General features: G+C 41.3%; 1 protein-coding gene across 12 annotated transcripts in view; it reads right to left on the minus strand.

Annotated features, from left to right (window-relative positions):
- The window catches only part of LOC122878315 (discs large homolog 1-like protein), a 110464-nt gene that overhangs the window by 59384 nt on the left and 35818 nt on the right, over window positions 1-15262 (minus strand). The window contains exon 1 of one of the 12 annotated variants that reach the window (XM_044200991.1): window positions 9330-10894. The exons of the other annotated variants lie outside the window; for them this stretch is intronic. Within the exon in view, the coding sequence (XP_044056926.1) occupies window positions 9330-9599 (270 nt within the window). The 5' untranslated portion in view covers window positions 9600-10894. Of the gene's footprint in view, window positions 1-9329; window positions 10895-15262 lie in introns of those variants that run through there. 12 annotated transcript variants of the gene reach the window in all.

The following is a 15262-nucleotide window of genomic DNA, read 5'->3' on the forward strand; positions in this document are numbered from 1 at the left end:
TCTCCAACAAAATCCTGACAAAAATGTCTGCATCTTCAACTTGCTGGATGATCAGCTTTCTTCACCACGAATACTCGGCTTGTCTAGCTTGTTTGCTGGAAACGGCTGCCTACTAATGTTATATATGAGGGTTTGAGCATAGCCGTGAGACACAAAAAATGTGTCACAGCTGACTGAGGGTCATTTTAGTTCAAAACAAGGGACTAGAAGAAGCTAAATGCAGTTTAGGGCTGCAACGTAATTGAATTCATTGAAACATTTAAAGGTGCCCTGTGGAGTTTTCTTGTAAACAAACAAAAGTTATGTTTACATCCAGTGCTACTCACAAAAATCCATTGTGGCATCCCTGTGGTCTAACAAAACGCAGGGATGCATTCCTTCTACATAAAACATTTGCAAAGCCAATATCACTGTCCCACAGACTGCACAGTAGAATTGGTCATAAAGTAATAGAATTTTTTCCTGCTATGTGGAAAGCCTAATTTTGATTCTCAGTTACTTGAGAGAGTTTGTTTTTTATTGCCTGTTATATGACAAAACCCAAGAATCCTGCACACTGTCGATCACTTGTACTCACTTTACTAACAATGTTTTGGTCCTCCAAAATTCCTGAATTAGTTTACCTGACGAAGGTCTCAGAACCGAAGTGTAATTATATAAATATGTGTGGGATTCTTTGGTTTCTTTAGTCATGATTTTTCAATCCTTTTTGGTGTGTAAGAAGTTTATCTGAAGGCCCATTTTATAAAAGACTCCTTATGAGATTGTCCTTACCAGTTACAATATATTCATTATGGCTCTTTCCCAACATGTGTGAAAATGTTGTATCAAAACACATGATGAATATGTTGTACCCTGAGTCATTGACCTGTTTATGATTTAAGGTGATGAGCCGCATGTAGGTTTATCTGAAGTTAATGTGAAGCACATTTGGTTTAAAACAAAGAGTAGATCACTTTAAGTAGAATTTATTTGCTTTAATAGTCAATGAACTGCAATCCAGTACCATCTCTCATTATTTCAAATACCGTAAGCAGGGTTATTATATGCTGTAATGGGATCTGAGAGTTAGTAGTGGGGTCAACAGGGGTAAAACTGAGTCTTCAGCACTCTCTAGAGCAGAACTCAGATGAACCTGCTCCTCTCACACTGATTGTTGACATCAGGAAGTGATCCTACTTGTGGGACTGTTGGGTAAGATCACTTCCTCAGGTCAGGACAAACGGTTCAACAGTAAATGAGTGGCTCATTCACCGCGGTGTTCAGACTACATTACTCTATCTTTTCTCATCTATCTGTGTCACTCTCTGTCTCTTGCTCTTTCTAGTGAAACACTAGCTTATACTCTGTTAGATAGACAGGGTGTGCCTCACTCCAACTGTGAGCCAAAGCATCAAAGTGAAGTAATACTGCTGTAACGGTATTCTCTGTTAAGGATATGGTCTCAGTGTCTGTTACAGATTAGTTTGCCACTCTGTGTCTTTCTCTCTCTATCTAGGTGTCTACTGTGTCTGCCTGCCTTGAGATCTCTTCCTCCATAACTTAATTACAAACTCTGTTTTCATTGTCTAGAGATGTCGCCCTCTGCCTGTCGCTGGCAGAGATCAAGGAGCTGCTGCAACACAACAAAAAAGTGAATTATAACTATACAGACTAACTTCGAATACTGTAGGACCTAATTACAAAGAGTTTGCTCATTAATTCCTCCTCCAGTTCCATAATTCATTACAATAATATTCAGAATAGAAAAATGACAATGATGATAATGACACAAGGGCTGCAACTTACGATTTTTTTCTTTCTTGATTAATTTGCTGATTATTTTCTCAATTAATCGTTTTGACTAAAAATCATCAAAAAGTAGTGAAAAATGCCGATTATAATTTTGCAGAGTCCAAAGTGACTTCAAAATAACTTGTTTTATCCAAACAACTGTCCAAAACCCAAAGATATTAAGTTAACTATGATATATGACAAAGAAAAACATCAAATCCGCACATTTAAGAATCTGGAACCGGGAAATGTTTGGCATTTTACTTTGAAAAACGACTGAAGTAATTAATCAATTATCAACATAGTTGCCGATTAATTTTCTGTCGATCAACTTTTCAATTAATAGACGTATTATTTCAGCTGCAAAAACAGAAATTCGTTCCACCACAGGCGAAAACTGAGTCTCAAGTCCATGCAACTATGGCAAAGTCAAGTTACTTGACTAACTACAAGTTATTTCATTTGTAACTTTCATCCTCTTTATTGAGTCCTACTCCACAGCAATGTGTCTTTCAGCCAAATGTCCAGTGATCAGGGCATTGTTTACCAAGACATCTTAACAAATTTAGACTAAACATACAGTTTTTGTTTTACATTGATATTAAAGATCTGATCATAAAGATGTGATGTCGGGGCACAACTTGTCAGGGTGGTAGTTGGTCTAGAGAAGTCTTTCAAGTGGCAGGCAGGTTCCCTCCTCCTTGAACCACTGGCGGTGCTAACATTCATTTGTGTCACAGGACGCCAGAGAATTACTTTATATTAAACTTTAATTTTAATCAAGGAACACACTGACTGGCCTATGAGAAGGCATAACAATTACAGGTCAACAGGGATAACATCACTAACATGGGACAAAGTTTGCTGTTGTCTTGTATTCTCTGTGTAACAATAGCTTTTCCAATTAAAATTGGTGTCTTATACAGTAATAAGCATACTCACATACTGTAACACATCATGTGTGACTGCATGACAAAGGTACTAATGTCACTCTGCCTGGAAATATCACACAAGCAGACAATGTTGCTGTAAGATAAAAACCTGACTCTCTAAAGCAGCAATAATATATCAATGCAAAGCTTTTGATTCACATTATCATCATCGTTTATATCCAGTTATGATGTTTTCATGTGATAGCAGTGGATAGGTCAAGCCTTCAGTAGTGTCAAACCATTCCATACTAATTACAGGAGGGTAGATGGAGCTATCATTATGTTGTGTTCAGCCTCATTAGTCAGTGGTCATATTAAGTGATTGCTCGTGGTCAGCTAATCTGAGATGATTATTTCAGCATAGACAGAGAACAGGCTGGTTGCAGGAGAATGATGAAGAGGGAGGAGAAAGAGTGTGTCTGTGTGGATACGTCTGTGTGTGTGTGTGTGTGTGTGTGTGTGTGTGTGTGTGTGTGTGTGTGTGTGTGTGTGTGTGTGGGAGAGAGAGCTGATATGCAAGCTTCATCCCACACACAGAAGGTGATGCAACACCTCACACACTCTCAAGCACCAGCAAATCTAATGCACTACTCACTGCTACAACACAATGTGTGTGTCCGTGTGTGTCTGTGTGTGTGCACAACTGAGTGAGCGAGTATATTAAGATTTTTCTTCTTCTTTCTCCTTAACTCTCTCTCTCTCTCACACACACACACATACATTCACATGCCACACTCTGCTTGGCGATCAGCATAGCAGCATCCCCATGACGACAGCTGATGCCGGCCACAGTGTTGGCCAGCAATCAGAGGAGATCATTGGTTACCATGGGAAATGGTGGTTCAGGTTATAAACATTTAGATAAGCCCCTCCCAATGATGACATCACCTCCATACTACTAGGATTTATAAAAAAAAAAAACAGTCTCAGCACCTTTTGTTGTCTAATCTAAGAAATGATCGATTACTTTAAAAGAAAACAACATGACACAACATGAACGTTGACATGTAACCGCTGATCAGGATTAACCAAAGTGAGGAGTACACATCAGTCATGGTGCCTTGAAGGTTTTAAACAAGTCTGAACATGTTAATGTTTGCAAGTCACTGGTTTTAACCATCAAACTGCATCAAATATTTATTCCCATATGATGTGAGTGCAGCACAGGCATGGGAGAACAGGAATAAGTACAGATTCTGTGCAGTTCTGTGGTGTTTACACAGAAAAAGGTAAAGGATACCGACAGGTGTCAGTCTTCTGTGGCTCTCATAACTTTTCATGATTTCTCAAAATGAATACCACACCTTTGTTTCATTGCTTGTCCCAAATGTGGTTGTTTTTATAAAATAAATGTACGGCCAGTGCAAATACTCCTTCACTTCCCCGCACTGAAGCACTGAAGCACTGAAGCTCGATTTCTATGTGGTGATCATGTATAGTTTCTGAGTGTGGAAAGAAGACTGCAAAAGGTGAAATTTTGCAGTTATGGTGTGAAGATTTCCAAAAATACAACTCTTACTTTGGTTTATTACATACTGCCCACTCAACAACTGATGATCTATAGAAATAATGTGGCAGAAAGTGTGATTGAACTGTGATACTTGGGTGCAGTATCCAACTCAAGACAAATGTACCTAAATATGACCTTTACTGTCCATCGCTCCACTGGAACAACAGATCTAAAGAAAGACGACAGAGAAAACCAGAGAAGCCTACACATGCACAGTGGTATCCCATGAGACACAGGGAGAGTGGAAAGTTTCCTTGGGCAGCAGAAGCATAATGAGCCACTCTCTACAGGAGCAGGGTGTGTGTGTTGGGCAGAGTAGGTTGAACTCTACTGAACACACGCAGTATGGGTTGAGAGTGTTAATGACGTGGCTCCCACACGTTTTCCATTTTAAAATCCCAATATATATAAATGACATTTCCATACCTCATTCCAGCACAAACTGCAGATTTGTTACTCACTGTTTTACACTTTCAACTTGTGATAATACCGAAATGTTGCTGTGATATACACAGGTGAACCGTATGGGCTCCAGCCAAACCTTTCCATCTATTTTATATCTTACAATTACTATTTTCAACACATTCTCCTAACCTTTCTGTTGCATAGTGGGAACATCTAACAAATTGCACACAATAATGAAGTGGTAAAGCGAAAGAGAAAATGTAAGTAGTAATACCAGTCTGACTTACTGCCTCGGATGTTGACACTTTATCTTCTGAAACATCGGATGGATTATTACTATTTAACTCATAACCAATCCTGATAAAATAATCGAGTAACTGACACGTAGTATGTGTCTGTCAGCTGACTCGATGTGTGCTCTTTATGTTGATGAATACATTATTATCTAAGCGAGTAATGTGCATGATATATTCATATTGCCCACTTTGAGCTAATAGGCTATCAGATTTCTCTCCTAATTAATCACTAATTCACTCCTTCAGTGTCTTATTCTGTCTCTCTATCTATCCCTTCCTCTCTAGATCTGTCCATCCCTCTCTATCCCTATTTCCTGTGACCACTAAACTCTTCTTTAAGGCTTTTAGAGCTGAAGTACCAGGATGACGTTCATACCTCTGCTGTGCCACCCATTAATTATACAGAGACAGGGTGGGGGCTAGGGGAGCTGTTTGTGTCCACAACAAAAACAATGGAACAAAAACAATGGAAAAGACTTGGGTTATTCCTTTATCTGTGACTATTAAGACTGATAAACTCTGGTGAAGATACAGTATGAGATCTAAAACACATAAATAAGATATGACGCTTTGCTAAGCTGCTCCAAGTTCTTAAAGGTGGGGTATGAAAACCTTTGCAAACCAGAAGGTAAGCTGAATGTCCATGGGCAAGTCATTTAACGTTACCTGACACACAAATCATGGCTGAATGGCTGGAATAGTGTTGTCTGGAGTTTTTTTCACACACAGAACGGACAGCTAGCTCCTCCGTGAGGAGAAATTCGCTGAATTTGACAAAAAGACGTGTATTGGGTTAGAATTGCATACCCCACTGTTAAGGCAACATAAATTCTGCATTTTGCTCAGCAGAAATGAGGTACAAAATCACTTTGGGTAATATATTGGGCTCTAACGGGAGATCAAACAAGCTTAACAATGTCAATATCGAAAGACAACCTAAAGTCAACCCTGGAGCAACCGAAACAGACAGATTGACTGGTGGGCTAATAGCACAAGGCATCAATACTATTAGTGCCAGCAAGGAAGAGATTTTGCAATAAGATGCTTTCCGGTGAGATAACGTACCATGTCTGGATGCTAACATATTCCAGACCTCTAAATGTCACATTGTTTTACTCTATAAAGAGGGACTGAATTATTTGATTAAAGAATAATAATGAATGTTTGTGTGTGTGTGTGTGTGTGTGTGTGTGTGTGCGTGTGTGTGGACGTGTTTACTCATATTATGGGGACATAAATCTGTTTACACAGTCACATTGTGGGGACTTGCCTTCCTTTTGGGGACAAAACACAAGTACCCATAACGTAAATCATTAAATATTAGGGTGAAGACTTGGTTTAAGGCTAGGGTACAGTTAGGTTTAGGTTAAGGTAAGGTTTAGGGTTATGGTTAGGAAAGTAGTGGTGATGGTTAAGGTTAGGGTAAGTCTCCAGGAAATGAATGTAAGTCAATGCAATGTCCTCTGAAGTGATGGAGACACGACTCTGTGTGTGTGTGTGTGTGTGTGTGTCCAGGTGAACAATGCATACCTCCCCAAACACGCAGACACAAAAACACAACACACGTATATGCATACACACACACACACAGTTTGAAATGCATAATTTTTGGCATATTTTTGATTAGACTTATTAGGCCAAATCAGAAGATCCAAACCACTTCCATCAAATAGTTAAAAACAGTCTCTCTCGCATCAACAGGGCCAACAGCTGTGTGTGTGTGTGTGTGTGTATGTGTGTGTGTGTGTGTGTGTGTGTTTAGTATAATGGCCTATCACTCAAGCAGTAAGTGCCTTAGACAGGAAAATGGCAACACCTTGGGAAAACACTGGCCAATATGATTACTGCAAGGGGGGGTGGGTGGGTTAACTTTTTCCATGGGCTGTGCTGTAAATCTGCAGACAACTGTATAAGTGCTGCAGGGATGAATATTGTGAGTGGTTCCCCATCCACTCAGGAGTTTTAGATCAATAATGCAGGTTTGGATCCAATGCATTACTGCATTTGTCATCTGCAGTACAAAAAGTATTTCATTGTTTGTGCAACACAAGAAAATATATCACCATGCTATCTATTATTCAGACAAAGAATTAGCCATGACATTAAGTGCATTTCCATCCACTTGTTTTTATGCACATTAAAAAAAAAAATGCTTGGCTGAGGTGGAAAAATTGGTGTATTGATAAAAGTAACAAAGTACGATGGAAACAGGCTTAGCGAATAAATCATGACATAAACACGAAGCATGTGACTTAAAGCTTCCGCTCAACTGAAGAAACAAAAAATTGTGACTGACGAAAATGTTGCTGATGGTAATGTTGCTTGAATTAATACGTGAAACAAAGATAAATGCCATATTTCCATTTTGTTTCCACATCGTTATTGTTCGTTTGAGGTTTGATTGGCGCTCTTTTAATTACGGATCCTCTTTGCACCCTCTTCTTCTGCAATGGTTTAATGGCACCCAAATTAGTGCCATTCACTGATCTTGATGCGTTCAATGGGCATTTTCTTTTGCTCTGATGCAGTTTAATTTTGGTCCAAAGAACAAATTATTCTTGCAATTTTGTTGACCAGTGGCACAAAAAACATAGCTGAAGCACGGTGAATACACTGATAGGAGAAATCAAGTATCAGCAGGTGGAGGTGGGGCAAAAATGGCCAATCACAGCAGCTCACAGCAGCAGTTTTCTAATGGGTGGGGATTTCAGACCGGCTTCTCCTCAGAAGTGCAGAATGGCAGGCACTGCATCCTAAAAATAAGCATCTAATATTAATATCAAAACCCCAAACATTCTTCCACGTGGTGTGCATTTTAAAAGCATGTAAAAAAGTGAAAAAGGCTAAACTTCTACATGAAACAAACCTACATGAAAGGGATTATGTGCCTCTGTGCACAAAATTGAGTGGTTGCTTTTTTTTTTTAAGAAAAAGGCGCTTTGGATTAAAGAATTGTGGAAGTGGTAAGGAGAGGTGTCTTGCAAGAGGCTTAAGACAACTTGAAACTGTGTGCTGCAGACAGTGGCTGCAGCATCTGTCAACATCAGAGATCTTTATCAAGTAAGTAGCACTCCTCCGCTACTGGGGTATATATCATAGGTTGTTGAAGTTGCTTTGGATATTAGTTAAGTGATTTATGCAAGCTGCTGGTGTGATGACTCAAGCTGGTTAACATGGATTATTTATGAGTTCTGTCAGCAATAATACTGGGGGACAAATACTTTCAGCCTAAATCTCCCAATGAATTGGTGTCAATGTTTTTAACTTTATTTAACAACCCAGGTAGGCTACGAACACATTCTCATTTAAATAAATCGTTTATAATCATGCCCTATTGTGCTTTAATTATATTCCCCATAGTAATTGTGTGTACATTCTCTCATTTACTTTGTGATATCGAGCAACGGTGGGCTCTTCGTGTACTTGTAGAACTGTAGTTACATCAAGGTAACTTCTATCTTGCATTGTCTCATTGCTGAATATGAGTCTACTGCTGTGCAATCGCCATGTTTATGTTCTTTTGTTTAGTTTTATAGAACAATAGCAGCTAGTAGAACATTAGCAGTGGAAAAGTTCTTGCTAGATGTGTGTTACTGAAAAGGAGAAGACTACTGAGTCTTTGTTCAGCTTCCTTAATGTTGTCTTCGCTATTAATGTTCTGAACAAAATTTGTAGAAATAGCCCAAACTGACCATGGGAAGTTATTGCTGTCTCTAAGTAATATCTCCGTAGAGGCCGTAGCTGTAGTTACATTTTTGAGGATGCGCACATCAGCTATGGCGTAGCTACGTCTGCTACGTGTGTAGGCTCTGTAGCTATGTCGCACTTTTAACTATAAATCCAGCTCAAGTAAGTAAAACAACATTTGCTTCCTATGCATTCCTATGGCTCACTGTGCCAAAACAAAGGAACCATAAAAACATGTGGTGATTGTGACTCATCTCTCATCAGGTCAGCCACTCACCTTCCCTTTCACTGGCAAGATTTTGATTTCAATGTGGACTTAGCATCTAGTGCCACTGGACTGGCTGGGTGCAAATGCAATCATCAGCTAAATGATGGCTTTGCCATGGAAACACACTGGCTCTCTGGTTCTCATACACTATGCCAGGGCTCATTTCCATGACAACATTATCAAAAATCTCAACCACAAACAGAGAGCTGCTTCAACTTCAATTTAAAACCTGCCTGCTGCCCCTGACTGCCTCCCTGTTTTGGCTAAGAAGCTGAAACTAGAGAATGTTTGCTAATGTAATGACCAGCCCCATGTACGCACACACACACACACACACGCACACATACACACAAAACAAAAACCCAGGTTAAGTTACATGTCTCCCACCCTAATCCCCTACCACCCCTCATGCATAAAGCACACACACACACACGCACAGCGTGTGACGTGTTTGTTACCTGGCCAGCATTGATACAGTCGGTGAAGGCACTCCTCCTGGAGAAAAACATAAGGAGCTGCTGCCAGCGAGAGGAGGACGTGGAGGGGGAGGAGGAGGCGGGAGAGGAGGTGGAGGGGGAGGAGGTGTGGGGAGGTGCCAGCTCCTCCGAGGATCCCCGCTTGGGCCCCAGCTTCTGTTTGATTCCTAGCCCCGCCCCTTGACCCCCGGACGCCCCGCCTACCCTTGCACTGCGGGGGTACAGGGTGTTGTTGCCGAAAATATAGTTCATCGTTTCTGCTGTCTGCTTTTCCTTTAGACACACAAGATAGACTTCATGTTGTAGCGCTTCTCCACTGCTTCATCTCTAGTTTCTCTCTTGTCGCTTCTCTTTCTCTCTCTCAAGCTCTCAAGGTGTTGCTGTCAAATATACAGTCAGTCCAGCACTTCCTTCTTTTCTGTCACCAGTTTCTGCTGAAGATTATGTTGCTATTGATGATATTTTCATCTTCTCAGTTTTCTCTTATTATTATCTCTTTATTTCCCCTTTTCTCTCCTTCAGCTCCCTCAGGAGTGAGAGAGCAGCTGGCAGATGGAGAGATGAGGAGGGGGAGCTGGAGGAGGAGCTGGAGGAAGAGGTAGAAAGTGCAGGGCAGGTAGACAGAGTCCTCTTATAGTTGGAGCATCAGTCGGTCTGTCAGGGTCCCTGTACATCCATCCACACGTCAATCCCTCTGCCCATCTGTCTTTGTTGTCCATCCATTTGTCCATCATTCCATCTTCTCTCTAGCCAGGAGAAATGTCCAACATCCACATCGCTGGTTAGTCCAAAATCTCCTCTCTTCAACTCCTCTCTTTCCTCTCTTTAGAGAGAAGACAACGTGAGGGGGAGCGTGGGCCAGGCAATGGCAGGATATGAGGATTGATTATTTAAGGGAGTTCACTCTTTCTCTCTGTCTTTCTCCACCCCACCTCTTCCTCCCACACTCCCACCTCCTCTCTAGTCCAAGGAGATGACCAGTCAATCTCCCCTCTGTGACTGTGTGTGCTCCCATTAAATATGGAAGGAAGAAGGGAGGGAGGGATGGGTGGCTGGACGGATGAAAGGAGGGAGGTGTAAGGATGCAGGCGAGGAGGAGAGCGTCTGAAGTAGGTGGATGGTTGGAAGAATCACTCTGCAACTCTTCTGTTTCTCCTCCCCTCCCTCCTATATCTGTGATGTTGCTCCAAGTCCCTCTCTCTTCTTGTCTCTCTCACTCAGTACAGTACATTATTCAGTCTCTCTTTCTCTCCCTCTCTTTTTTAAACCTACCCCACACCCACCTTCTCTCTTTCTCTCTCTCTCTCTCTCTCTCTCTCTCTTTCTCTCTCTGGAAATTGTCTTTTCCAGTCTTTTATTGGAGCTGCAACCCGATGCCTCTCTCTCTCTCTCTCTCTCTCTAACTGTCAGATATCATTACTGGTACAAGCCACGCCCCTACAGTCCTACCAGCCAATGACATAACAGAGCCCCCCCCCCACTCCAAATACACACAAACCCTCAAACATACATGCACACACACAAATATATGCAATGACGCCTGTTGCAGGTTGAGGAGGAGACGAGGTAGAAAACAGCTGAAGTGAAATTGAATGCTAGCGGTGGCTAGACAGATAACGAGATAACTGTGTTTGTGTGTGTGTCGGTGTCGGTGTGTCAGTGTGTTCAGGTGTTTATGTGTGAGTGTGTGTGTGTGTGTGTGTGTGTGTGGAAGAGAGAGAGAAGGAAGAGTGAAATAAGAGAGAAACGTTCTCCCAGTTTCGCCCAGGAACAACAAATCACAGTGAAGCACAGCACCAACAGGTATGCTACTAATATGTGTGCATCAGCCGATAGGTTTGTTGTTTATACATGTGTGTATGCTTGTGTGGATGTGTGTGTGTGGGAGAGAGATCTTCTCCTGAGGCTGTTGCCAGACACTGCAGCACCCAGCTCTCCCACACACCCTCACTCACTCTCTCTTATGCACAGACACACACACAAACACACACACACACACACGCAGACATACACGCATAGAGCATGACTCCAGAATGGAAAACAACAGGCTGTTGCTGGGCACCGACTAAGATAAAAAGACAACAGGAGAAACACCAGGCTAGAAAGTGTCCTCACAGCATCCCTCAAGCATGGCATAAAGGCCTAGAGGCTTTAGCATGCAATGAATTAACTAGCATGTCTGGGCCAAAGGCAAGCTAAGTGAAAGAGCAGCCAGGCCTGTAGCTAGCTTCATCAGGTAGGTAAATCAGACTGGCCTTAGCTGCAATTACTAGCTCACTACCACAAACTAAACTGAGCTATTTCCAGCAGTATCTCCTAGCGTCTGAGGTGTACAGTTAGCCTACACAGCTATCGTAGCCTCCCTGAGGATTAGTCACAGGTGGAGCAGGACCCCTGTCACAGCTTCTTCCTGTGTTTCCTTGGGAACTGTATCTATGGCAACAGCTTTCCGAGTCCTGAAATACACCTGGTACTGGCTGACAAATGTGTTGTTTCCTAAGATCTGAATAGATGTCAGAGATTTCTTGTGCTTTTTACTAACTACTAACTACTAGCTAAACATGAAGAAACCTGCCTCATATGTGACAGGGAAACAGAGGGTGAGAGTGATTTTCAGAGCTGTGTCCTCCTAATCTGGCTTGAATCCCCTTTGCAAGAGGCTTCTGTGACTACCATTTAACAGTTTGAATATAAAATAGCTACAGACTGACCAAGCTGCTACAAGACCACAGAGGCTACAGATATGAATAGTCCTAATTGCTGCTAAATTATCATATTAACTGTATGCACACACCATGAGAAAGTTACTGAGCAACCTGGAAAGCTTTGCTTGTGTGGGGGTAACCAGAAAACCTTAGGCTGTGACTGACAGCCTAGGAATTCCCATTGGCTTTTGGTTAGCCAGTTAGATAAAGACAAAGCTAAGACAAGGTGGCAGTATGTTGGCTATCTTTGTAATTCAAGACATTCAACAATTATCACATTACTATCAATTTGTTTGAAACACCAAAAATAACAAAACACAAATTCAAAATGAAGCAAGACTAAGCGGCTCACTTTGAGTTAAATGCTTACATCAGCATGCTAACATGCTCACAATAACAATGCTAACATGGTAGCATAGCAAAATATGTATGACCGTTCACCATCTTAGTTTTGTGTGTTAGTATGTTAACATTTGCTAATTAGCAGTAAACACAAAGTACATCTGAGGCTGATGGGAATGTCATTAGTTTTGCAGTTATTTGGTCATAAACCAAAGCATTGGAAACATTGAAATTGATCAATTCATCCTGAGGGGGGACATGAATGTATGTACCAAATTTCATGACATCCAACATTTGTTGAGACATTTCACTAAAAACATTAGTTGTTAGATATTTCAGTCTGGACCAAAGTGGTGGACCGACCGACCATCGCATTTTAGCTAGTGTGGCTAAAAAACATGCACTGAGTCGTTTATGATAAGATACTGGATTAATGCCTCCTGGTTAACAAACTCTCTCTAAAACAACACATATGCAGTGGGAAAACTATATGGTTGCAGAACACAACACTAATGCAACCTGAGCTTCTCGCAAACACCCACAATCAGTAAGCATAGAGCAATATATCAATCATGTTGCCCGCAGTGTGAACGCACAGTAAGAAGCTATCATCGCAGCTGGCATAATTTACAACTGGAACCATATCATTAGGATCTGCCAATCACCCTCTACAGTCAGTGTGTCTGCAGCTAGCCACCATAACAAAAAGTACAATACACAGACACGTCAGCTGACACAGCAACAATTCACTGACACACTGGCCACATCACAACCAACCCTGCCTTTATAAGCCTCTCTCTCTTTCACTTTTTCTTTCTCTCTCTGTCTCTCTCTCTCCAGTCAAATGTCAGCCAGTGAATGCCAGCTCTATTAATATTTCAGGACCAATTAAATAAAAGCACACATCATGCATGTTTAATGTCCGACTGCTGAGAGAGCCAAATTTGCCCTCCCATCGTCTACAGGTAGGCTGGGCTAGTGATAGATAGCCTAGCATACAAATGCTGTGTTCACTTTTTTAACAAATGACTTGGTCTTTCTCCTGCCCTGGCTGTGGTCCCACCACAGACTGATCCACAACCTATTTTGGGTCCCAGCTCAGCAGGCTTTAGGCAGTCTGACCCTGTTGGCACAGTAACCCAGTAACAATGCAGTACCTACTGATTTTAGCAGTGACTGTATTTTTATAAGAACTGCTAATAACAATGTATTAGTTTAGAAGTAGTAAAATCTAAAGTTTTAACATTAACATAAACAAGCACTTTTCTGTGGCCAACCAAAACACAATTTGTACAAATTTGTAATTTGTCACATTGTGTTAGCTCGCCTTTACCTTTAACATGGCTCTCAATAAAACTGTAATGAAAATCAGCTTTGTGTTGTCAACAACCATAAAGGGACGCTGATGCAGCTCGAAGCACTGTAAACCAGACGTCATGCAGATCTATACTGCGGTCTATTCCAGTGGTTCCTAACCATTTTGGCTCGCCACCAGCCCTTCCATTAGATCCCTTTCAGATTCTGGTAAGGACCATTTTGAATAGCTATGTCAGGGTCTCCTGGTAAATACTGGGGATGTAGAGAAATACATAAATCACTGCAGAGCAAGCAAAGCACCAGTTCAAGCAAAATGAGAATCCCAAAAGGCCCAGACAAATATTCAGCCTTTCAAATCGTGTTTGGGGGTGGGCTGGGTGTTTTTCTTAGCAATGCAACACAGGTTATTCTTTGCACTTTGTGATTTAAAGCAGCTACAATCAATATGTTTATAATGACAATGGATCAAATTACTTTGTAAAATTTGAAAGGGGTCGCTTGTAGTTATGAACCCATAAAGAATTACCATCAAACTCTGCAGCACCACTCAGCTCTGCGGAGCTTTATGGTGAGGTTCAGCTCATTGTTTCGCGGTTAAAGCTCTAAAAACCCACTGTACACTACCTGCTCAGCACCAAATGGCAGACAGACAAAGTTAGCTACTAGCGGGTGAACATAGTGGAGCATTTTGCAGCTAAAGAGCCAGAAACAAAACTTAAAATGAAAGATATTGTTGCTCTGTTTCTGCTCAATGCATAAGTAGGCAACTGCTTGCTAACAAGTTGTTAAAAATAGGAGTTTGCTGAATGTAGCCAGTTTGATTGTCTATTCAGCCCTGTGGCCCTCCATACTGAGGCAGAATTCACTCTATACTTGTTAAACATTACAGTACGTCCAGTGTAAAGGTCTTACTGACTCCTAATTTCTATTACTGTATCAGCATGAGGGAAAAGAGATTTATTGGGGAGGAGCGATTTGGCTGATTGACTGGTTGATTAACATCCAGCAACAAATCTGCCCTCTGTGTCTGTGTCTGTCTGTCTGTAATTCTCTCTTCATCCCATCTCTTGCTGGCCCTCTTTGTCTTTCCTTCCTTCCTAATTATCTGCATTAGCTTAATGACTAAGAGCCACTATGGTCTCTGAGTGGCCTATGTGTGTCTTACTGATTGTGTGTTATAGAAAGACAGCAAGTGACTTTTTACTGTTTCTCCTCATTCAGTCTCTGCAGTAGATATAAATTTTGTCAGTGGAGTTACTTAAGCAAAGTCAATTATACTGCTGCAGTGTAGGCTGCATTTCCTCTTCAGTCTACCTTAAGTGTGTTTGTAGATACTGATAACAATATGCCTTGCTTTTTCATTTATTGAGCCTCTTTACCAACAATAATCAATCATTTGGTGATAATGCTTACTATTAAACTGTTTGATTAATTCAGTTCTGTCAGATCTTGATTTGTGACGGCACCACACTCTGTGGTGGTTATTCCTCTGCCTCTACTGCCTTCTGCAGTTTACAAGCTGCAACTACATCTAAACTAATAAGACAAGGA

This window comes from Siniperca chuatsi, linkage group LG6 (genome assembly GCF_020085105.1).
Source record: "Siniperca chuatsi isolate FFG_IHB_CAS linkage group LG6, ASM2008510v1, whole genome shotgun sequence".
Classification (NCBI taxonomy): domain Eukaryota; kingdom Metazoa; phylum Chordata; class Actinopteri; order Centrarchiformes; family Sinipercidae; genus Siniperca; species Siniperca chuatsi.